This window comes from Tiliqua scincoides, chromosome 4 (genome assembly GCF_035046505.1).
Source record: "Tiliqua scincoides isolate rTilSci1 chromosome 4, rTilSci1.hap2, whole genome shotgun sequence".
NCBI classification, from domain to species: domain Eukaryota; kingdom Metazoa; phylum Chordata; class Lepidosauria; order Squamata; family Scincidae; genus Tiliqua; species Tiliqua scincoides.
The window spans coordinates 16,954,620-16,979,504 of NC_089824.1; the positions used below are offsets into that span (position 1 = coordinate 16,954,620).

The 24,885-nt window shown below is 44.5% G+C and overlaps 1 protein-coding gene across 2 annotated transcripts in view; it reads left to right on the forward strand.

Moving 5' to 3' along the window:
• Window positions 1-1,795, forward strand: part of EXT1 (exostosin glycosyltransferase 1) — a 270,228-nt gene extending 268,433 nt beyond the window's left edge. For both annotated transcript variants that reach the window (XM_066623884.1, XM_066623883.1), the window contains one exon: window positions 1,277-1,795. In XM_066623884.1, coding sequence (XP_066479981.1) covers window positions 1,277-1,462 — 186 coding nt within the window. In that variant the 3' untranslated portion in view covers window positions 1,463-1,795. The remainder of the gene's footprint in view (window positions 1-1,276) is intronic.
• Window positions 1,796-24,885: the final 23,090 nt, after the last annotated feature.

Genomic DNA, 24,885 nt, shown 5'->3' on the forward strand with positions numbered 1-24,885 from the left:
CTCAATAGAATGGTCTCAATAAGAACTCTGCATTTTGAGCAAGCCAAAGTTTCTCCAAGGCAGTTTGTCACATAGAGCATGTTACAGCCAAGTGCCCGAATGACCAATGTTCCCTGTAATCTTTACAGGGAGTGCACAGAGCTGCAACAGTGTTGGGGCAGCTCTGGAGCACTTGGTGATAATAAAATCATTGTCATAATCAAGCTCCAGAGCACCATGATGGAAGCTGCACAAGGCTCTGATTCCAGCTGCATGGTTGCACAGCTTACAGGGAAGGCTGCTGATGACCTAAAGCAATGGTTCCGAACCTGGGGTATGTTTACCCCCCAGAGTACTTGCCAGGACCTTTAGGGGTACTCGAAAAGAATTGAATAATGACAGAAAAAGGCAGGTCTGTATTAGAATGCCTTGTGGGGCTGGCAAGGCAGAAAGGCAGGCAGTTAACTGGCTGCAGAAGCTCGTAAGTTAGCCAGTTCAGCCAGCAAGGCAGGAAGGAATGCAGCTAGCTAACTGCAAAAGCTCCACCAACTGCTGGTTTTTGGTCATCAGTTTGTGTATTATCAGATATGGATCAGTGGTTAAAAACCAACGCAGTAAAAGAGCTGAAACATAATATGGAGAGTGATCAATCACTAATAATTTCCTAATAATAAAAGATCTAAAACTTTGGTGCTAAACAGTGAAAAGGCATAGTCTTCAAACAGGTAAAAAGAGAAGATACTGCTATGAATACATGAAGTATGGGTTTTCATTTATAGGAGATGAGTGTCCTAAGCCCCAGCATATATTGTGTGGGGTAGCATGAAACCTTCTTTATTCTAGTGGCATTTACAAACAAGATATGTCAGCTATGCAGACAAGGATATGGAGCTGGTGTAGAGGGCTTTCTTTCTCTTCTTATGCCTTCATAAAAAATAAATACCAAAGTAAGCTGAATGCAGTTCCAGATTTAAGACTGTATCTTACATCAGTTGAACCTGATTTCGAAAAACCACAAACAGGCTCAAGGATCCCACTGAACATTTGTAGTGTATAAAATATTGGTTGTGTGTTTAATAAAAATTATTCTGTTGCTTTTTAATTCCATTAATGGGCCATTTATTTAGAATTACTACCTATAAATTTGAATAAGCAGGAAATTAATTACATTTTGCTCATATGATGCATATAGTTTATGAAAATGGGCTGTCAGTGGGTATGCAAGTGGAAAAGAAAAAGGATTGGGAACCGGAGAATTCCCAGTACTGAGGCATTTGTTGTTTGCTTTCTGTTTCAGACTTCCAGGGCTTCTCGCTGGGCCGACCCAGACCACTTTGCTCAGAGGCAAAGCTGCATGAACACTTTCGCCAGCTGGTTTGGCTATATGCCGCTGATCCATTCTCAGATGAGGCTCGACCCTGTGCTCTTCAAAGACCAAGTCTCCATCCTAAGGAAGAAATATCGGGACATTGAACGACTTTGAGGAACCCTGCTGAGGGGGGGGGGACAGGGACGGGGACTGGACTGTCCACATAGCCCAGTGCAAATCCACTGACTCTTTTGGGGCCAGGCTGTGTACTAAGAACAAAAACTCACAACATGCCAATGGAGAAGCCAACAAGTGCTGGTTCCAAAGGGAAACTCATTGTGCTGGTCTGCTTCAAACCACCTCACGGGCTGCAGGTCACTCAAAACTAGGTTGTGTACAGTTTCATTATGGAACATTAAATAATTATTTTTTGAAATGATTGCTATGCAGGTTTAAACTTTTTTAATGATCAAAAAAAACCTATTAAAAACAGAGTTCTTTCTTTAATCAGAATTGTGTTGCTTGTGACTACTTCAAAAGTGACAGACTTTTTCTTTCTATAGAACATTTTTGGGGGGGAAAAGCTATTATCTCAATTGGAGATACCTCAGTTATCTCTTACATACTTCATGTAAGAGAAATTCATATTTTTTAATTAGTAAGAATATCTAATCATCTTATTACATATTTATTACTAATTAGACAAGTAACAAAGATTGACTGACAAAAAGAGCACGCAATGAAATGTGGTAAAATATCAGAGCTTGAGTTGCCTTCGAGTGCCCCAGAATACAAATCCGTTTACTTCCCAGACTGCTGCTGTGGCTGACAGAAATAATCCTTGTGTGTTTGAGCTCCTTAACTTCTGTTTGGCTGAAATAGAGATGGCATTAGAGGACTGGTTGATGGAGGCTAGTGGGGTGTGGTGGGGGTTTGCAGTATATTTCTCACCTCCTGCAAGGAAAAGCCAGGAGTAGTGTAGCTTCTTCTCTGTCAGTACAAGGATCAGGACCCTTCTTCATTGCATGTTACAGAAGATGCTAGGGGTGGCATGGTCCGCTCAACTCACTGATAGAGGCTTTCTTTCCTTGGGCAGTGTGAGAGGGTAATACAAGCATCCCCTGGTATCTGCAGTTTCAGTTATCCACAGATACTGGGGACCCACTCCAAGCATGTCCACAAAGCTTTTAAAAAAATGCCCCAGAAACTTGCCCTATTGTCACAAAGCGCTTTTGCTGCATTTGCAGGGCTCCAGGAGGTCTCTGGCCTCTTCCAGCCTCTTCTGGGTTGCACAGACGCCCTTGTCTCCACCCAGCTTCGTCCCAGACTGTTGGAGCCCTGCAAATGAAACAACGGACATTTTCAGACATGTAGTCTTAACAGGTTTCGTAACACCTACTCATGCTCTTGCTCAGCAGCACTCAAAAGTTGCGACTGCTGCGCGCCAGGAATGTGTTCCCCAGAGCGACTGGCTCTCACAGTTCTGAAGCGCCACAGCTTTTCTTGTCCAGCTGATCGGGATGACTCAATACTCTGGCCAGACACATCTATGGTGGAATATCTCAGTGAGTATTGAGCCCAGATATCCGCGAAGATGCAACTGGCCATAGTGTGTGTTGTTCCGATCTGGGAACAAGAAGGACTGCTGCACTCCAGAACTGTAAGTACCGATCATGGAAGGGAAGGATTCGGCTGAACCCTGGATCTGGCCTTTGGGCCAGGGTTCAATCAGCCCTGCTCTAGCTGCACACACAGGAGGCCAAACGGATTCAAGTCTTGAATATGTATATCCAGTTTGGAGAGGTCTCTCAGTAGGTAAGTATAAAAGTTCTTTATCTTTGTGCTGCTCTCTGGGCCAGCCCTAGATTGGGCTGTAAAGCTGTCAAGACATAAACAGTCCCTCACTTTCTCAAGCAATTGCATTGACTATCACAGGCTATGGTGGACGCACTAAAGGTATGACCAGTAAATCTGCCCATCACAGTCCTCGGTTGTCTACTGCAGTAGTTCCCAAACTGGGAACCATGGGAGCTGCGGATTCCTCACAAAAATTCTACCATACTATACAATGTATAGGATTGTAGTCCTAATAGGAAGCTACAGCCAATGGCCGAGTAGGTCAAGGGAGTCAAAAGTTTGGGAAACTCTGGTCTTAGTGACGTCACAAGGGTTTGCGCCACCTGGTGTGGGAGGCCAGCACATCACCCCAGTTATGGACCACGCACGTCCCATGCAGTGATACACCATTGTCCCACCCCTGCTGGTTTTTATTGCTATAACTTTTGATAGAATATAGATACTTCAACGTGGTTTGTTCCATTGCGTTCTGCTTGAAAATACACATTGAATGATATATAACATGATGGTGGTATTCAAAAATACCAAGATTTTAAAAAATTTTGGCCAGTAGTGTGTCACCCCCTCCCCCGTGCATATCACCCAGTGTGGCCCATACCCTCCCAGCGATGCCACTGACTGGATGGATGCAAAGAGTTTTCCCAGGGATGCTAACTGCAAAATAGCTGAATCTGTACTAAGAAAACTGAGGTGTCTTCTTATGCCGCCCCCACCTCATCGGCTATTTCCATTCATTCATGTGTTGCATTGGGCAACAGAAGAAGCGGCTTCCTCCGCATCCAAGCTCCGTCTTCTACAGGGAAGTCAGATGCAAAGAATTAATTCAGCTGCTCTGCAGTCTCCCTCTCCTCCTGTTAATCCTTTCACACCTTTGTCAGCGGCTTCCCCAGCTGGTAACTCGATTCTGGCGAATTTAAAGAAATGTTTTACTATTTGTCCTGATGTTTTTAACAGTATGGTCCTTAAATTCTTTTTATTTTGCTTAACTGATTTTGTCAACTTCTGCTGTACCAGAGTCTGCTGCTGTTTGTTTTCCTCACTTCAGCAGGATTTCCACTTTTTAAAGGAAGTCCAGCTTTTGCAGCTCCCTTGACTCTGCTCATTAACCATGCCGGCATTCTCTTGCACATGTTCATGCCATTCCTAATCAGTGGTACTGCTTTGCACCTGAATTTCATTCATTCATTCATTCATTCATTCATTCCACCTTTATTGGTATAACAATCCAACAAGAAAACAAAATTAAAACATTCAGGGTAGCCACCAATCATTGATCAGGCAAAGAAATACAGAGGAATTTACGCCTCAACAGTGCCTTAAATATATATTTTGCTACATTTGATGAGCGGCACTCATTTCTCCCGTCTAACAAGTACCGGACCAAGTCTGTAAACCTGAATTTCTATTATATGATTTGAAATCCCCTTATCAGTGCTCAAATTAGAGCAGTGTTTCTCAACCAGTGGTACTCATACCACTGTTGGTACTTGAGTTGGTGTTCAGTGATACTTGTGGGACCCCCGGACCTCAGCCACTTGGCAGCGAGACCAGCAATGCAATATGACAAGCAGCAGTAGGGGGTTTGGCTTGGCAGGCAAGGGCTCCAGCAAGAGCTTTCTGTGTGCTCAAAAGAAATCTTCCCATCCGTCCTGAGCCTTTTACTGGTGTTTGTCGTGTTGCATCTGGCCTCCCAATTCAAAAGTAACTGGTGATATTATTTCTGGTGGTACTTCCAATAGGTGAATGATGTGAAGTGGTACAGTAGGGGACAAACACTGAATTAGAGAATTCATAAATAGGGGGCTTAATTAAATCCAGAAGTCCCTGAATCCTCCAGGTTCAGTCATATCTTGTCCCCACAGCCTCTGAAAAACAATAGCTAAGATGGTTGCAAAGAATGAAAGGTAAGAGAGCTTGTTCCTGTTCTTCCTCCTCGCTCCATAATCAGACACTTGTTCTAAGGACACAAACCTAGTCACCAACCTTTGATTTTTATATGAACCCCTGGATCCTTTTAATATGCTTTCCAAGTATATGTATGGCACAGGGATTTCTTTCCAAATTGAAAAATACAGTGATTTAAACTTTTTTTTTTACATTTTGGTTTGCTGGGTCTGTAACTTTCTTTACATTTCCCTGGGAGTAATACCCCAGAGAGAGACACTTCTGAGTAAACATGTTTAGGATCATGCTGCAAAATATCAGAAGATCTGGCATCCAGATGCAGAAGATAAAATAGTGTCCTGAAAGAGGGTCTCAAGGCTGCAATAGGATATATAAAAAGTGCCTTGGGAGAAAGCTAGAACCAAATTATGGGAGCTGTTTATCTTGATTCAGGCCGGGCTTTGTTTTGCTTTGTTACTCCTGTGGGTGGCTAAAAGCATGAATTTAGCTCCCAAAATCTGAATATGCTTCAAGATTTGTGCTGTTTACAGACAGCTAATTAAACAAGGAACAATCAGCAGCTTAAATAGGATGGTTTCAGGACGGTATGGGGCATTTTCTCCTTTTGTGTGTTTCCAGGAGACAGCTGACTGCCCAAGCAAGTATGTGCCTTGCAGACAACCTTGGAAATGATTCCAGAGCTGGGCCCCGAATGCAACAATTCGTTTCCCAAGCAAATATCCTAATTCCGAAGGCCCCCAGCCAGCATGGTCCTCATTAAAATGAAAGATGCTTCCAGTAGTGGGGCATTTTTGCGGAGCCGGCTGTTTGCAGGGAAGGATGGCTGCAGATTGTATCTGAAGACCTTGCAAAGAGCTTAGCAACAAATATGCCTGGCTTTCATTCAATGGGTCCCTTGCCCTTGTGGCATGTTACAGAGCTGTGCAACTTTGGTTGTGAACAAAATCTCCTTTTTGGTCTATCCCTGTGCATACTCTCTGCTCATTTTAATGGCGCTTGAAGAACAAGTGGAATATCTGTCTTTTCTTTTTTAAGGTTAGCTTTTGCTAACAGCTTTCCTTTTCAGTAGTTCTTTCACAAAGGCTAAGGACAAAGAGGAAAGATATTGCATGGCCTTACCATGAAAACTCCTGAAATTGCCACACAATTGCGTGTGTTTGTATGCACGCATCTGAGCACAGGCTAAACAGCTAGCAATCAAATGGTTGTAAAAATACATCCAACACAGAAAGTAGCTGCATGATTATTCTGTATTTACAGTGTGATTCAATATGGAATACGGGAGGGGAAAAACATTTGTATGCTGTATTCCTTAAAATTCTTTGTAATCGCAGCTAATGTTCACACTTAACGTTATGCGGAAAAATACAGTGTGACTGTACAGTAGGTGTGGGATTTTTTTTTCACTTGAAGTAGTGGGAGATGTCAATCTGGACTGCAATACAACAGGGTAGAAAAGAGGGATAAACTAACAACTTAATCCTACCTGAATCCCTGCAGGGCAGTGCTGCTAAACTCCTAACCTAACACTGGTTAATCTCTTCTGAGAACATAGCCCTTAAGCATGTGCAGAGAGTTGAACCCACAGCAGTGACACTGGGTCTGACAACAGGATGCAGCTAACCCAAACCTCAGCAAGGATGTTTATACCTGGGATGCTACCTTTGGGAACCAATCAGAGGCCCAGGATCTCTCAAAAGGTGAACAGGGTGATGCAAGGTTCCTTCTTGAAGATTCTGCCCAGTCACAGGCCTCAAACCACTGACCCTTCTGAATGGTTACATGCTGATAGACGCATCCAGGAGCAACGTGCCCCCTCCCTTCCTGTATCAACCAGCTGATGCCAATTTCTAATTAACAGGCTCAGTACATGGCCTCAAGCCCTAGCAGTCCTGATAATGCAGGTGCCTTCTCACGAGAGATTTTCCATTCGGCAGCTATTCTAGTACAGAGAGGCCCAGACTTTGCCTTCAAGAAGGATTCCTGAGTGCACTAAGGTAGAGTCTCCACATTTTATCGTTTCCTTATAGTGGGCAAGTGCCATAAATATCTATACATACATACTGATTTTAAGTTAAGTTAGTGGAAGGAACAGCAAATCCTACCTTGGGGAGGAGACTATGGAGAATCTGCCACTAGGGAATAAAGAGAAGTATGTTTACATGTGTATAAAATGGGAGACTGAGGCTACACACCAATACATGTGGGGCCTCGGTATCCATGAGGGATCAGTTCCCAGACCCCCCCCCCCCATGGATATTGAAAATCACGAATAAGCAAATCTGTGGTTATTGACCCCTTAAACCCTCTGAAGGGGACCAGAAGTCTGCTTCAGGTTCCCGAATGCCTCCTAGAGGCTGAAAAATGTCACCAGAAGTGATGGTTTTATGCCTTTAAAAGCCATTGGGAGGCTCTGGTCCCCTGTCTGGCTCAACACAAGTATGGGGGATGCACACTGAGGCAGATCCATGGATGCAAAATCCACAGATAAATAGTCTCAGCATGTACACACATATCTAGGAGTAAACCCTGTTGAACCCTGTGGGCCTTATTTCCGTGATATGTATAGGATTGGGCTGTGTAGCTGAAATCATCTGCATATTTCCTGGTTCTTCCTAATTGAATAATGTGGGTCTTTCACCTGAGGAAGCATACATAGGGTTGCACTAAAAGTCTTTTATCCTAAATGCATATTTGGAATAAACTTTCAATGGAACCAAAATGGTGGGCTTCAGGCTAAGTGTGTGTGTGTGTGTGTGTGATTGAAGTGCCAGTGGCCAAGACTAAAACACCAGGGAAATGCCAAATTGATGATGAAGTATTCTCAGCTGGCCATTGGATGAAGTTTATTCCAGGGATCTGCCCAACACACCTCAAGTCAGGAGTCAATCTCAGGCAGGGTGAGTCTCTACTCTTAACACCAAATGAAAACAAGGGTGTATTTTTTTGGGAGGTCTAGTGTAATATTTTTATTGAACTCAATTTAAAAAAATAACATTCCATGTACAGATGCAATTTCAGTGCTGCTTATTTCTGGAGGAGTGCTGAATAAAGAGAACCAAAAATTAGATACATGAATAATGGCAGATTTCCAGGATCAGGGAGTTGCTGGCTTGCTACACAGTCATTTGGCAGTCTTATGAGACTGGGTTCATTTCTCATTCCAGTTATCTTATCATAAGTTCTCCCACCCTCAAAATGAATATTTAAGTTTTCATACACTTGGCATACACTTTTGCACTTAGTTTGATATATTACTGTACAGCTGTTGCAAGTGTGTTAAATCTATCAGCTCTGCCAGTACACATACATTTGGGTTGCTTTAACATGGATGTCACTGACTTCATACAGCCATTTGAGCTTAACCAGATATGTGCTGAACTCATTTTTGAAGTTGCATTTGATTCAGCTGGGAGGTTACATCGTCATCTATTGGATAATCTATTATCTATAATAATCTGTTCCCAAATGTTTTATCACTGGCCAGGACCCATTTTTTTTAAACCACACTCTATCAAGACCCACCTAAGTTTACCACATTTTTTAAAAAAAGGAGATCTAGAATGAAATATTTTATTTAGTTATAATAACCAGAAAAAAGACCATCAACATTTATCTCCCTATATTTATTCATGTTTGCAAACTGCAGGAGCTGAGCTCTTTGAAGTGTAATTAGCAGCTACAGTATCTGATTTCTGAATAGCCTCAGGGCTTGAGGCAATTAGTTATCTGATCTTTTCATCACCCTTTGGCAACCCACCAAAAATCAGGTTGCAATCCACCAGTGAGTCCCGACCCACAGTTTGGGAACCACTGCTCTATTAGATCCATTAGATTAGACTTGGGGCAGTTTACAATATTCAAAAATCAAACCCTAAAGACCACAAAAGCAACAACTGGTAGCAAAAAACCCAAACAGAATGGCAACAGACACTATGTCACAGTCCCGGTTACATAATAGGTCAACAAAAGCCTGTCAAAAGAAAGAATTACCAAAAGGTGGGCAGCAAGTGGCCTGCCCCATCCCACAGCGCAGGGAATTCGGCAGGGTGGAGTGGGGCCATCTAAAAGAATGTCCTTTCATAGGTCTCTGCCAATGGTACTTCTGAAGGAGGTGGAACCTGTAACTGAACCACCTTAAAAGAACTTACAGGATGGTCAGTTTCATGTTGGGAAGGAAGTTCTTTGGTTCTAAGCCATGTAATGGCCCAATCCTATCCAGCTTTCCAGTGCTGATGCAACCTCAATGCAGCCCTGAGGTAAGGAAACAAATGCTCCCTTTGGGAGCATTTGGGATGGGGGGGGGGAAAGCCTCTGCATGTGCCCCCCCCATCCCACTGGTGCAGCACACTCCCCATTTGCACTGCTATATCAGTGCTGGAAAGTTGGATAGGATTGGACCCTAAGGCTTTAAAGTTAGTGACCACAAGCGCCTTGAATCATGCCTGGAAACACACTCATAACCAATGAAAACTGCATCAACCCAGCGCTGCATGCTCATAAAATAGCATGTCCTTTTATATCTATTTTAAGAGAACATCTTTATTGCTGTGGAAATGGAACATATGTGAATATATGCTGAAGAGGGAAAGTGCCATTTTTTCCCCAGTGCTGCATTTTTTATTACCTGTACATTTCTAGCAGTGGGAATTGAAAATGCGTTACTACCAGCTTTGTGGTGCTACTATATTTTTAAAAAAATATTTCTTAGGCATTAATTTTTCTTTTCTTAAAATATCTCTCAGATCCAGTTCAGGGGCTTCCTGAGATGATCTTCCAGAGGATCTGGGTCTGCCAGTTGCACATGCATCACCACTGGGATTATGTGGATGTGTCCAGGGACGAAGAACCAGGCTTCCATATGGGGTTTGCACAAGCAGGTGCTGCATTTTGTATAGTTAAGGAGGGAGAGGAAAGGCTGGCATGGCAGCAGCAGTGCAGATCCCCTGGGGGAGGCACCAGTTCACACATTTTATTTATTAAATTATACCCTGGTTTTTAGATTTAAAAAACTAGATTTTTAATAGTTTTTTTTTTAAAAGAGAACACGTCCCCACCCCAGCACAAGAAAAGACATTAGAACAGACATTAGAACAACCAGTGGTGTAGCTAGATGGGGTGCAAAGCACTAAGTTTTGCCAGGAGCCTCACCACAGTATGCAAGGGGCCCCTCCCCTCTGTTTTGCCCCCCCACACACACACACCTGGAATGGCTCCAAAGATGAGGGTCAGGGGCCCTTTACAAACTGCAGTGAGGCTCCCTGCAAAACTTAGTGTTTGCACTCACTCTAGCTATCCCTGCTGGACTCAACATCAAATGATAAAAAGCCTCTTACAGGAAGTTCAGTGGAACTTACTTCCAAGTAGATGCACATAAGATTGCAGCCTTCGTGTAACATGAGCTACATATTGTCTTGCAGGCAGCCTTTGAGAAAGATCATGGCCTAGAGCAGTGTTTTTCCAACTGTGGGTCTGGACCCACTAGGGGGGTCACGAATCAATTTCAGGCGGGTCCCCATTCATTTCAATACTTTATTTTTAATATATTAGACTTGATGCTCCCATGGTATGTGACTGCATTTGGGGAAATGTGACAGATATGTACTTTTAACAGGCTTTTAACTTAACTATGTATATGCTTTTTACAATGATAGTAAATGGGACTTACTCTTGGCTAAGTGTGGATAGGATTGCAGTCTACGATTGTTACAAATGTTCCTGCTTGATGATGTCACTTCCGTTCATGACATCACTTCCAGTGGGTCCTGACAGATTCTCATTCTAAAAGGTGGGTCCTGCTGAGAAAGTCTGAGAACCACTGACCTAGAGATTAACATATGCTTCTAGGCAAATTTCAGACTTTGCCTTCTGTTGAGCCTGGTGCTTCTTCTTGGCTAAGGCCCTTTTGGAACAAAGTTACAAAGGCAGCCCCTGAGTGATCCTGAGGTGATGTCACCATTCCTGCTGTAGGAGGAGTTGTAGAGCTCCATTTCCCCTTGGCTATACCTCCGCTCTTATCTCTTTTAATAATGCTGTGGCAGAGATTCAGCTTTGGTATGCATTTTGCTATAGCTGTAGGACTGCACTCAAATAATCTATCATCTGCATAGCTATTAAAGAGGGGAACCCTTCCAGCTGACAGCCCTACAGGCATCTCAAGGTCATTATTTTATCTTGCATTGTCGGAAGAAAAATAGGTCATTGTGCAATATGGCATTTTGGGATTGGTACCTTCCTCCAGTTTGGTAGGCTTCATGGCAAGAACAGAGCTTGTGCTTTCCAGGTATATGCATAAGGTCTCATGCATCTCCACTTCAAAGGATCTCAGGACTGCAACAGGCTAAAACCTTACAAAGCCAATCGGAGCAGGCAAAACTGGACAGGTAGACCAGATGCCTGGATTAACAGGCGACAGCTTCACATGTTCAGTGTCAGGAGGTGGGGGTGGAACTAGGTTCCCAAGTGCAGCGTGTTGGCTTCTATGGGCAGTCCAGCTGGATTGTGTGTCCAGGAGGAATGTGGTGTTTCCACTTGTCTCTTGGTATAGCGTTGCTCGTCGTGCAAACAACCCGCTCTCTTTCTTCCCCTTTCTTATTTGTAATTAATTGAGATGTCGTGTTCCGTATTGTATCTGGCTTCGTTTCAGCTCTTTTCCACACTGCAATTAATTAATTAACAGCTGTTCTGTTTGTATAAAAATAAACAATTAAGGTAATAGAACACTGAGTTTAAAGAGAGAGAGAGAACGTTAAAATAAATCCATTCTCTCTCTCTCTCTCTCCCTCCCTCTCTCTGGAACTTGAACAGAGGAATGCAAACACCAGCTGTGACTGGGGGCATTCCTGATTTCTGCAACCAACAGTGCCCTCTAGCTTGTAACCACCAGTATCCCACAGTATCCCACCAGTATCCCACAATGGCAAGTACCAGATGATTGGAGGAAGGGTTTGGCAGATGTTGTACTCTCTGGAAGGTCTCTCCACTCTGATGACAAAGTACTGAACATCTGCCATGAAACTCATGCATATTGCATAGGGTTCTCTTGGGGCGTGTTCTAGGTCAGAAGCAGCTCTGTGTGGTCTAAAACAGGGGTCTTTCCCAGCCCTATATAGACATGCCAAGGATAGAACCTTCAGCATGCAAAGTATGTGTACTTTCCCCTTGATAACGCTCTCCCAGTGAGCCGTGGCCCCGCCCTAGCTCAAGTTGTGCAGAATACTTTTTTGAAAATGAGTTTTTCTGCATGGGGTTTCTTCCTCCTGCAAAGATGCAATGTGGAAGGGCACCATTTCTCTTTCTAAACGTGGCTTTGCAAAATGTATACATGCTCCCCCCCCCCAATATGGCTCTACAAAATGCAGGCACGCTACTTTGGATGTAAATTGTGTTGCTGGATATATTTCAGCCCTTGTCCCTTTCAAAAACATGTGCGTATGGGGGCCCTTCGACTTTCCAGATCACAGCCTGCATATATTATATAAAGTGGAAAGTACAGCAAAAAAATCATCTGCTATGTTATGCACATATTTTGTACTCAAGTCTCACATCCAAGTACAAAAATACCTCTTGTTAAGTGGTCTGTGGAGCTGAGCACAGCCCAGAATGAAGTAAAGGTGAAGCAGCTGTTGCAATTCCATAACAACCTTTTAACCAGGTTGTTATTGAGATGGGTCAGTGAACTATATTAAATTGCCTGGAATAAATTGACTCTGTAATGATAATAAATTAAAAAATAAATAGATGTGCTATGGGCTGAATTGCCACAAAGCACATTCTCATAAGTGACGCTATGGATTCCATTTAGCCTGGGAGGCATCACTGACAAACACAGTTGGTGCAGGAGTGAAAAGAGCCTATTTTAAGTGGCAGACAAATTCTGCCCAATGTAGGTTTGACATTCAAATGGCGAGTGGGAGAAATGCAAAGAAAAACCAATTTAAGCATCACTTGAGAGAACACCTAATGGCAGCTCCAGTATTACTCAATTAACTTTTTCAGACAGATCAGATCAGGAAGGGGGAAGATTGAATATGTGAGAAAAGTAGCCCAAAACAGACTGCAGCTAATAACTCAACAATTTATTACTAACCACTCACTGGGAAAGTCCAGCACAAAAACCTTACATTGGTAAGACACAAACTTCCCTATGGCCTGTCTCTGGTTTCTAGACTATCTGAACCTAGAATTATTCAGGACCTTGAAGAGATCACACAAGCCCAACCATTCACACAGGCTTTGCCCAGAGGCTTTTAGAGTACACAAGAAAAAAACAACTTAAAACTTGAGTAGCTTGTGCACCACAGAACTGTGAAGGGCCAGGGCACCTGGATCTTCAAAGGGAAAATGCAGGTAGCCTTCCTTTTGGAAGGAATTACCAGGTATGGTGTGGGAAAGGATGGACCATGTCTCAAAAACCTTCTTAGCTAGACCTCTCTCACTCCAATGTGCACACACATTTCCCAGATTTGGTTTTAATGTCCCTTTTTGGTTCTGCTTTCCAAAATGCAAATATTTGTTCTCGCCATTCTAGAAGCTGTGGACTAAGTTTCATGACCGCACTGTTCCATTGCTTGTTCTCCTTTCTTCACCAGAATCTACAAAGGCATCCCATGAAAATGGCACCTTATTTCATTCAGGGTAATATCAAGATATATTACATATATGCAAATATTAAAGAATAAAAAAAAAAAATCCAAAATACTTCTGATCCCAAGCATTTCGGATAATGGATATTCAGTAGAAAGCAGAAAGCTGACCAGAACTAAATACAGGACTGAATGAATACAGAACTGCCTTCATTATATGCGGGGGTTCCATTCCAAGCCACCCCCTCCCCCCATGGATAAGGCTGTGGATTATGAAATCTGTACTTTTTGGGGCCTTGTAATCCTCTGGAAGTTTTTTAATAAATGCAGGAAGGGATGTTTGAAGGCCTTCACCATGCCTTCATGGTGGCCTCTCTGGCCCTCAGAACACACTCCAGAGATGAAAGGAGCATAGTTCCCCTCATCTCCAGAGGGTCCATGTGGGTCCAACCTATGGGGTCAGGGGTCAGCAGATGCTGAAATCCATGTGTCCCAAATCCGTGAATACAATGGGTTCACCTGTATTAATATCCAGCAGAACCAATACCATCCTTTAAAAACTATCCCACATGCTACTCTTGGGTGAAATTAAACCCATCACATGACAATAAAAATAATAACATTGGTACAAGACAGACTTCTCTGGGAGAGGCAGTCAACAAATTGGGGTGTTACCTTATAGGGAATCCTGTCTTTGTTCCCCATCCTCTTCACCTCAGCTGGAGAAGGGCCTCTGATGAAGAGTGCAGTGCTCAGGTAGGGTCATGCAGAGAGAGCTGGTCCTTCAAGTATCAAGTTCCCTCCTCTTGCTACTTAAGGGAGTGAAGGTGATTAGCAGTACTTTGACTTATGCTCAGAAATAGACCGGAGACAGTGAAGCCACGTCAGCGCCGGTAAAGTGTGTTCTTGTAGCCAGTCCCATTTAACAACCTAGCAGTTGCGTTTTGTACTAATGGACTCCAGGGAGTCTTGAAAGGCAATGCCATGCCTAAGACCCTGCAGAAGTCTAATCTGGAGTTATTGTGGTGTGGATGACTGTGGCCAGGGCACAGGAGGAGTTGCAGTCACTTTACCCTGATCTTTTCTTAATGTTCTTGTGAGTAGTTTTGTTCTGACTGTTCTGTGGAAATGGTGCACGTGTAGCTTCACAAGTGGGCAACATGCACACTTCATGGTTGGGAAACATGACAAGGTTTTCAGGTCTTCCATCAGTTTCTGCTTTACAAGCTCTTTATAGTCTCTGCATGGTGCCTGGGTACCAGGCATGTGTGCCACTGGTGGGTGCACTTTTTGGGTTGAGCTTGAGTGCCAAATCTTGTTTGTTCACTCTGGTGCACAAGTTTATAGAGGTGGTCATCCACAATTGCTCTGGCTTTAATCTCTGTCTCTTTCTTAATCTCACGCTGGTTCCCTTCATACTGCACTGTGAAGTCATTGCTAGTGAGGGGATTCATAGGCAGAAAGCTTCCATCTAGGACTGGGATCTACATTTTATACATTAGGATCCCGTTAGGGTCCCGTTAGGGAGAAGGGCGGGATAAAAATAAAGTTTTATTATTATTATTATTATTATTATTATTATTATTATTATTATTATTATTATTAATCTTAGCATCCAGTAGCATACATCTAGTCCTCTCAACTAGAGTATTGTTCTTTCTCTCTGCTACTCTGTTCTGTTCAGTTGTGACAGTTTATCTGGAGTAATCATTGATGGAAACAGCAGGTATCTGTGCCCAGTGGGGAGACAGCATGCTGGGAGCTCTGAATTGTTGCGCTCTACCACTCCTTTCCACTTGGCTGCTTTCCTAAGCAGCCAGGTGGGCAAAAAGGAGAGTCAGGACATGGCAACAGCTTTTGATTTTTTTTCTTCTTCCTCCAAGGTGCTTTCAGTGAGCAGGAAGAGGACCATTAAATAGTTCGTGTTAGAAGAGCGGACAACACGCAAGCTAGATTTGTGCAAAAACAGTGAATGCATGTATATGCATGTCTTCATCTCCATTAGTAAGGAGAGCAGTGACCTGTTCAGTTTCTAGTTTTAAGTGCTTGTAGATTGCTCTCTCCTACTTTGACAAAACTTCTCATTAGTTTCTTGTCCTGGCTTCTTGTGGTTTTATGTCTCCCTGACCCAGCAGCCATGACCAGCTGGTTCTCTTGTTTTATTTTGCTCTACACAAAGAGGGAGCTCCTTGTGTAACTCAGTTCTGCATTTAGTGAATTTTTTCTACAGCTCTGCTACCAATGTAGTCGGTGGCAGGCTGGAGGAGCACCACAGGTGCAATGTGTGGGGCACCCCTCATCTGTTTGTTGCACTCCCCTCAATTCCCTGCTCAAAATGAGTATGTCAGCCTCATGGTTTGTCCAGCCATGGTTGCACCTCAAGAAGGATGTTGTTGGCAACCTTCAGTCTAGAAAGACTATGGTATCGCGCTCTGAATGGTGGTTCTGGAACAGCGTCTAGTGCGGCTGAAAAGGCCAATTCGGGAGTGACAATCCCTTCCACACTGGGAGCAAGTGCAGTCTGCCCCTGATTTGTCTCCCTGGCTATGGGCCTTCCTTCTTTGCCTCTTAGCCTCAGACTGTTGGCCAAATGTCTCTTCAAACTGGGAAAGGCCATGCTGCACAGCCTGCCTCCAAGCGGGCCGCTCAGAGGCCAGGGTTTCCCACTTGTTGAGGATGTTATAAGAAGGATGTTATAGAGCTGAAAAGGTACAAAGGAGAGCAACCGAAATGATCAGAGTGCAGGAGCAAGAAATGCGATAATATTTGGGGGTTTGAGTTTAGGGATAAGGTGATTAACAGAAGACATGATTGGGACTTGCAAAACTATGCATGACGTGTGGAGAGTACTCTCTCACAATAGGTAAATATAGTTAATTTCAGTGACGGTCCTGGCCTCAGGGCCGCCAAGGGCCAGGACCGCAAATTGCCACCCCTCCGCCAGCCAGGCAGCCCTCTTCACCAGTTGTGTTGCCTGCCTCCAGACTGTCTCCCTGACCCTGTGAAGGGCCTTGTAAGGCCATCAGAGGGCCTAAAAAAATCACTTCTGGTTTCTTGGGGATATTAGAAATGACTTTTTGGGTCCTTACAAGGCCTTCTGAGGGTCAAAACGCTTCTCTCGCTCTCAGAATGCCTCTGGGCAGGAGACAACCAGCGTGACCAGTGGGAAGGAAGCATGGCTGGGAGGTTTGACAGAAAAGGACCACTTGTGGACCACTTCCTGATTTCCCTCTATCAAGCAGCCAGGAAATGTACAACCCTTAAATGATCGGCCTGAAGAAGTTACAGGGCACTAATCCTCCAGGTTTTCAAAACAGATAATATATTTTAGGAAAGGTGTCATCCTAAGTGTATAATGCTGTAACTTTGTACTGGGCACAGAAAATGGATGCTTGAGCACTGTGCTGAAACCTCCCTTAATTTCAGACTTTCAGAAGCCCATCTGGAGAAACCGGTGGCGTAGCTAGAGGGGGCAAAGCAGTAGGTTTTGCAAGGAGCCTCACCGTGTGTGCAAGGGGCCCCTCCCCCTCCCCTTTGGAGCATTCCAGGCAGCGGGAGCAAATTGGAGGCGCACCTGGGATGGCTCCGAGGGGGAGGGGCCCCTTAAACGCTGTGGTGAGGCCCCCTGCAAAACTTACTGCTTTGCCCCCCTCTAGCTATGCCACTGACTGGACCTGCTATATTTGCAATTAAGCCATTTCTTAATCCAGAGCCCTATTTAGAACACTGTGGGTTAGTCACAAACAGTCTGTTTCAGGACTTATATTGGGCTGAAGGGGCAAGGAGGATTGAAGAAAAGAATTAACATCAGTTTGCCTGTGGCCAAGAAAGAACCACAACAATAAACTGTGTCCCTTGTTAAGACATGTCGGCATACCTGGTCTTAGTTTTTACGGGCTCCTCCTGGCACTCTGCTGTGGGACTCACCACATCAAATACCTTTTTGAAACCTTCTCCAGAGCTGGCCAGGAGTTTCTGCTGATTGGCTATGCCTGCGGAAACAGTTAACAGAGGACTACGTTCTGTGGAGTGGAGTCTATCATTGCAGTGAGCATATTTTATGGATGTGTGGATCTCTAATGCAACATCATCCATCATGTTTCTTATGCTTGTCTGTCACATCTTGTGACTGTATCATCTTTTTGCCAGGAAATTGCATAGTCCTACAAAGGAGCGTAACCCCGGTGGGAAGGGAGTAGGGCCCTTTTGCATACTGCCCCTGCTCGTACTGGCTTCTTTTACAGTTTCATCTGAGGAGCAGCCACATCCGTGAGCCCAACTGAAAGAGTAGCCTCAGGTACCAGATTGGTCAGAGGCACCCACATCCAACTACCCACTGCTGCTGCTCCTCCTTCTGCTACTCTTTGGACTGGAAAAAGGAAGGTGAAGAACACAGCAGAAGAGGAAGTGTGGAGGGGAGCCAGGTATATCACCAAGTTAAAGAGGAGCAGATTTTGGCACAGCACCCCAGGAGCTCTTTGGCCAGCCCTGACACCATATAATACATTCTTACAAGCTTCTCTCGTTCAGATTGAACTGGCTTTTTTGTCAACCTGTTGGTAGCACTGATTTTCAGTGTTTTTCTTCTGCAGGCACACTGACCTCTATAGTCTTCCCCTCTTGTGATGTCACTTCCGGCTTCTGGGACACTCTTTCCGATTCTGCGGCTCTGTTTCTAGTGCAACAGGCTGTAATAACAAATTCTCTGTCCCTCTTCCTCTGCCAGCAGAGCCTACAGTTGCCCTAGAAACAGAGCTGCAGAACCCAGAAGGGATTTTCAGCCATTTCCAACGGTGAACTCCAAACTCCTGCAGCACACCTGTGGGCCTTTCTGGAACACCATGTGCCATGGCACACCAGTTGAAAATCGCTGCTCTAGCCACCCACTGTTTTCAGTGTTTCACTTCTATTTTTAATTATTTCTATCAAAATAGAGAAGGAGAAAACATATATTGACAGGTGCAACACTCAGCTCTTAAGGGCCAAACCACACATACATGGGAATGTGTGGTTAGGAGGTGTACTTTTCAACCAAAAGCTCCTCTTTGTTCAAGAAAATGAGCTGCTGAGCCCACCAAACCGAATGGGGATGGGGATGAGGGGTGATGACCTCTTTCCTTCTCAGCCCTTTTCCAGCTAGTAATAGTCCCGCACCCATTTGCCCTTGAAGCAACCACTCTTTCCACACAGGCTGCAGTCCCAATCAGGATCTGTCTCCCCAGGGCTGTTCTTGATGAAAAGAGAAGTCTTTCTGTTTGGACACATGCCTCTTTGACATTTCTGTCAACATACTGTCTGTCCCCAGTAAGTACCTCTAACGAACTGATATGACTATATTTAAATATTCCAGACTGTCTTATTGGAAGAATTGGACTGACCATCCAAGGGTGGAAGGAACTGCCCATGTTTCTAACACTATCTATATACAGTATTTTATTTTCCCAGCCATTGTACACAAGAAGACATTCTTTAAGACATAAGTACTAACCAGGCCTGACCCTGCTTAGCTTCCAAGATCAGGCGAGATCAGGCGCATTCAGAGTAGTATGGCCGTTTTCTTTCCTACAACCTACACAGGGGATTCTCCCTCATTTCTATGATGAATGGTGCCCCAACTCTAGCTTGCCTGAGAGCTATCTTGCCCCCTGACATGCAGGCAGGGGCCAGGTTGGGACACCTGCCCTGGGCACCACTGGAACGGGGGTGCCGCTGGCTCTCATTGAACATCCTCCAGAGGAGGAGGAAAGCGGCAGCAGCCAGTGATGTTCCCCAGGATATGCCACTGGGCGAAGGCATGCCATGCAGAGGGCACTCGGGGCTGTTGGCAGCTGCGAGGAGGAGGGGAGAGGAGAGGAACCTGAGTGGAGAGCAGTGGGTGAGGAGGGAGGAGTGTGTGGGAAGGTGCAAGGCATGGCATCTGTAGGGAGCTGAAATCTCCCGGCGTGCTGCTGGACACACTGCACACTCCTGGGAGAGATGATAGAGAGGGCATCACCCCTTGCACTCCTTTGTATGTAAAGGACATTGCCTCCCTAGAAGTGACATTCCAAGGGGGACCTAAAAGTGACATCACACCGTCAGGTGATGTCATGATGCCTATGTCTTCAGCGCTGCAATGGCTAGGTACACCACTGCCTACCACTCCATCCCCCGGTACTAGGCATGGTAATCAGTGCCTAAGGAAAAGCACTCTGTACATGCTTGAAAACACTAATTTTCATTACTGAACATGGCTAGAGCCTTAGCAGCTTTTTTTCAGTCACAGCGTATCCTCGCCTATACAAAGAACAGATTATGATCCCCTTGAGCAGTAGTGATGGGTGAACTTCCCCCCAGTTCATTTTTGTTACTGAGTAGGTTCTAGAGTATATTTCTCTCATCTCTGGGTAACTGTGGAACATTCCCATGCAGCAAAGAAAGGTCTCTGGGTGAGAAGTTGTTGCTCCCAGACAGAACTGAGTCCTGGCAACTTGTCCTAGAAATTAAGCACTGTCTGTGGCTTAGCTCTTACTTGTGTTAAGTCTAGGAGATCGATTAGGCTGAGAGGCAGGGACTTGTCCAAGGTCACTCAGTTAGCTTTATGTTGTGGCTGAGCAGGGTTTTTTTTTTTAATCTACATCTCCCACATACAAACCCAATGCTGTATCTGATCCACTATGCTGGCTAATTTTTCACTGTATAGAAATGAGATGTTTGGTTTTTCCCTCTGTGCACAGCTTGCTGAAAAGGTCACCGCATGCCACAGTTTATAGGGCAGAGCAGCCAATGTGATTTCCACATCGGCTGCACTCCTTTCATTATTTGCAGAAAGAGAGAGAGGGAGAGAGAAACATTTTTGCCTCCCCCCCCCCCAACATCAGGATGCAGCACACACATGGCTGGTATGGCTGCATTGCTGTTGAATAAGATTGGGGCCTAATTAGAGACATCCAGGGCTATTGATTAATATTATTAACAGTATTTATGAGAATTCTGCAATAAAACATTTTGATTCTGTACCAAGTTCTGGACTAAGAAAGATGGAATCAGTCTGCATATCTGGGCATAATTAGTCCTCCTGGGCGTGGTGGGCTGAGAAAATGAGCCACGTGGGGAACACTGAAGTCCACCATGCCTTGAAATCCTGCTCGGTCCCCACACCATTAGTTGTTTGTTTCTGTAATCTGAAAGGTAACGCATGCGATTTTAAAAGGCAGAGACTGTATTTGTTGGTATGCTGTAGGACATGATTGGGATCAAATTATTGCTTACGCAATGCCGTAACAGAATCACACCATGTACACTTGGGTATATGCAGTGCAGTCAACCAAGGGGGTCCTTGACAGCAGTAAAGCCCATGGCTGGGTCTGTGCATGCAACAGAATCTGGGGGCAGAGTCTGGAGGTGATAAAATGGATTGCAGCAACTCAAAACGCAGGTGGGGTTTGCATGGCTGCTCCATATTCCCTTATCTTAAAATAATAAGTTCACACCCTGCAAGTGTAAAAAGGAGGTCATCAGGGAGAGGGCTAAGCTAGACTCTCTCCTTGCTGAGCTACTTTTCTAATTCCAGGGTTGTTAAGTTTTTAACATAAGACCTTTCAAAAATGGCATTCCTTTCTCGCAGTCTGAAGTGGTACTTGACCACTCAGGATTTGACCACTTTCTTCTTCTACAGAGCCTCTGAAAGGAGGTAGGCTGTTGACCTCCCACGGCCTTTCCCAATCTTGAAACACATTGATAGGCTTAACAGAGTTGCATCCATGAGATGTGAACTGTGTGTTCTTTCAGGAATTTGCCTGGAGGTCACTGCCATGAATATTAGGCCTTGTGTAACATAATGTAGTGCATACCTGGGGAATTCTGAGCTTGTGCTACCTTCTCCTCAGGTTGGTTGGGTATTTCCTGGCACGACCCCTGCAGAAGCCTGAAATCTTATATCCTGTGCATGTGCAAAGCCCTCAATTTCTCACCCCTAATTCATTTTTTTTAATGGCTCACCTTGGGAGTTCTAGTTCATTTGTTAGCTCTGTTGTGCTGTTTTCTTAACTGGATGTCTTAGTCTTCCAACAGCCTCCTAAGCGATCTTCCATCTTCAGCCTGAAAAAGAACTCACGCTGTTTCAATCAAACCAACCAAAAGAAACAGCCGAACATACCCAGCGTGCCAAAGCCCTGAAGGAACGATTCATTACGAGTGAGCTTCAGTGGGAGAAGGAAATTGGTGCCAAGCCGCCCCCTTGAAGGGTGCTATCAAGTCTGAAGTAAGTCAACACCATACAGTGGGAGACTGTTGAGAGCAGGAGACAGGATGGCAATTGAGACATAGACCCCGATGCTTCTTGGAAATAACCTTTGGCAGGTTTGACTGGCAAATGATCAGCCCTAGTGAGAAGCTCAGCATGCTTTTCTGGAGAAGTAAACACTTGGAGTCAACCTGATATATCACATTTTATTAAATGGGTGGCATGTGTTGATATATGCATTCACATACATGTGTGCCTGCAGGTACATACGTCCACACACACTCTCCCTTCTGCATATAACGTCTAAGGAAGACATTGCCACAAGATGTGATGATGGCCACTGAGTGGCATCCTGGAGATTGCTAGCATCTGGGGCTGGGCGATTCAGTGATACAGCAACATCAACCCCCTGAGTCACCCCCACACCTGTGCACTACATCTCCCCCGCTTCCAAAAAGACTCCATTTCAGAAACAAATGGAGATGTGGGAGGGTAAATGGGCCCAACATTGCGGCAACAAGCGCTTTAGGCAACAAGCGCTATATGCCCTCTCTGCAGAGAGTCTGGGAAACATCCGGAGTGCCATGACACCCTCCTGTGGCTCGCCACCCTGGCCTCTCCCAGTCACCCGCTTGGTCCACCACTGTGGTCACTAGCTTAGATAGTTTTAAAAGGAGCTTGAACAAACTCATGATTTATCCACAACTATTGGCTGGTTGGAACTTCTGCACCAGTTGCTGGGGAACAGTGATCACCTTTTTACTCTGCTCACAAGACTCCCAGATACACCCAGATGGTCATTAGGGAAAAAACAGGTTGTTGAATGAGATGGACTTTTGGTCTGATGGATTCTTTCTTAAATTAAGCACATAGCAACCTCAGACTGGGTAGGAGCTGCTGTTCAGTAGTACAGCATCTGCTTTTTATGCAGAAGGTTCGTGGTTCAATCCCTGGATCTCTGGTCAGATCCTGAAGGGCTCTTCGTATGTTATTAAACTCTCAACAGATGTCAAAAACAGATCCAAACATTTGTGAAAGTGCTTGAAAACACCTGCTTTTCATGTTGGGAACCATTTCATTTTTGGGAAATGGTTCCCAAAGTTGTCAGCACTGGAACCCAGTTTTTAAAATGACGCTCTAGGGACCCGTCTAAATTTACCAAACTTTTAAAAAACCAAGATTTAGAAAGAAGTGTTTTATTGATTTATTTACAATTAATAATAACCAGAAAAAGACCCTTAAACATTTATCTCCCTATATTTACATAAGCATGCAAACTTCAAGAGCTCAGTTTCTTACAGGGTAGTTAGCAGCTATATGAGTTTTTAATAGCTTCAGGGCTTGAGGTAGTTAGTTACCTGATCTTTCCATCACTCTTAGGCAACCCACCGAAAATCAGGTCGCGACCCACCAGTGGGTCCTGCTCACAGTTTTGGAGCAGGATGTAATACCTTTAGCTTTATCGTTAAAGCAGTGCTTCTCAAACTTTTTAGCACTGGGACCCACTTTTTAGAATGACAATCCATCTGGGATCCACTGGAAGTGATGTCATGTCATGAAGTGACATCATCAAGCAATCAAGCCATGGTTCTCAAACAGCACCAGAACCCACTGTTTAAAAAATTGCATAGCATCAGGACCCACCTAGCTTTACAAGTCTAAAAAAGAAAAAACTCACCTTTCTAGCTGATGCCTCTGTTTTTATCCTTTTTATCCTTTTTAGTGTTGGGGGAAGGGTGCCTTCGGGAGCATTTGTTGAGCTCCACTTTCATTAGATCGGGACCATTCTGGTGACCTTGCATTCCCCTTTCCCTGACCAGCCAAGACACGTTTGCTTACTTGTGAGTAAACATGAACATGCAGCCTAGTTTTGCTTTCTGTATGACTAAATACATTTGTCAGCTTGGAAGGAGGGACTTGGGGGGTCTGTTTGGGGGGTTGGGGGGCTACGTTCAATGGATTGGGACCATTCTGGTGGTGTTGGATTCCTCTCAACCTGCCCTTTGCAGTGAACTGAGGCATGTTCACCCATTTGCGGGAAAACGTGTGATGTGGCTCAGTTCCACTTTCAATAGGGCTCCATGCATTTTTCTTTTCAGCTAGCAGCTTGAACTTCGTGACCCACAGCAATTAAGTCACAATCCACCAAGTGGGTTGTGACCCACAGTTTGAGAAACTTTTGTCCTAGAGGAAGTAATATTGGATTATACCTGCCCCTTGCCCCCCCCAAAAGCACCTAGAACCAATGTCCATCATCCCTCTGCTCACTTTTTTAGCGACACTGTTTTGCTGAGCAATCTATGCAACAGCAGCCAAAGTTGCTGAGACCAACCAGCTTTCCAGGTCTCCAAGTGTTTTGTGCCCACGCTTCCCAGACTGGAATGTTAGTCATCTTCACTGACATTGCTGCTAGTGTACACAGAGCAGTTGCAGAGGGAGGAAATAAGTGACACAGGAGGCTATCAAGGAAACAGTGGGGGTGCAAGTAGGAGAGTCTCAAACGAGCCTTTTCCTTCCTCTAGAACAGGGGTCTCCAAACCCTGGCCCGGGGGCCAGATGTGGCCTGCAGCAAATCTCTTTTCAGCCCGCGGCCAACCTCTTGTCCCCCAAAAGCCTCTGGCCCACTCAACTGAACATGACCAGAACTGTGCTCTGATTGTGTCTGGAGGGTGTTCTGAGGGCCAGAGAGGTTGAATGAATGAGCCCATTGATTCATTTATTCACTCATCTAAGTTCCAGCTCTAATTTATTTATTTAAATTTTATATTTAAATTGTTTTTCCGGCCCTATACACCATGGCAGATATTTGATGTGGCCCTCTGGTCAAAAAGTTTGGAGACCCCTGCTCTAGAATACTATATGCAAAATACACTTAAAGGGGGGGGGGGTGAAAGAATGTGCCGATTATGTTTTGCAGTTTAAAAAAATTGTATATTTCAAGAATCTGAGAAGGTGGAACAGGATTACCAAGAGGTCAAAATGAAAGGATTGTTTCAGCAATCACAAAAAGAGCTTGAAATTATTTT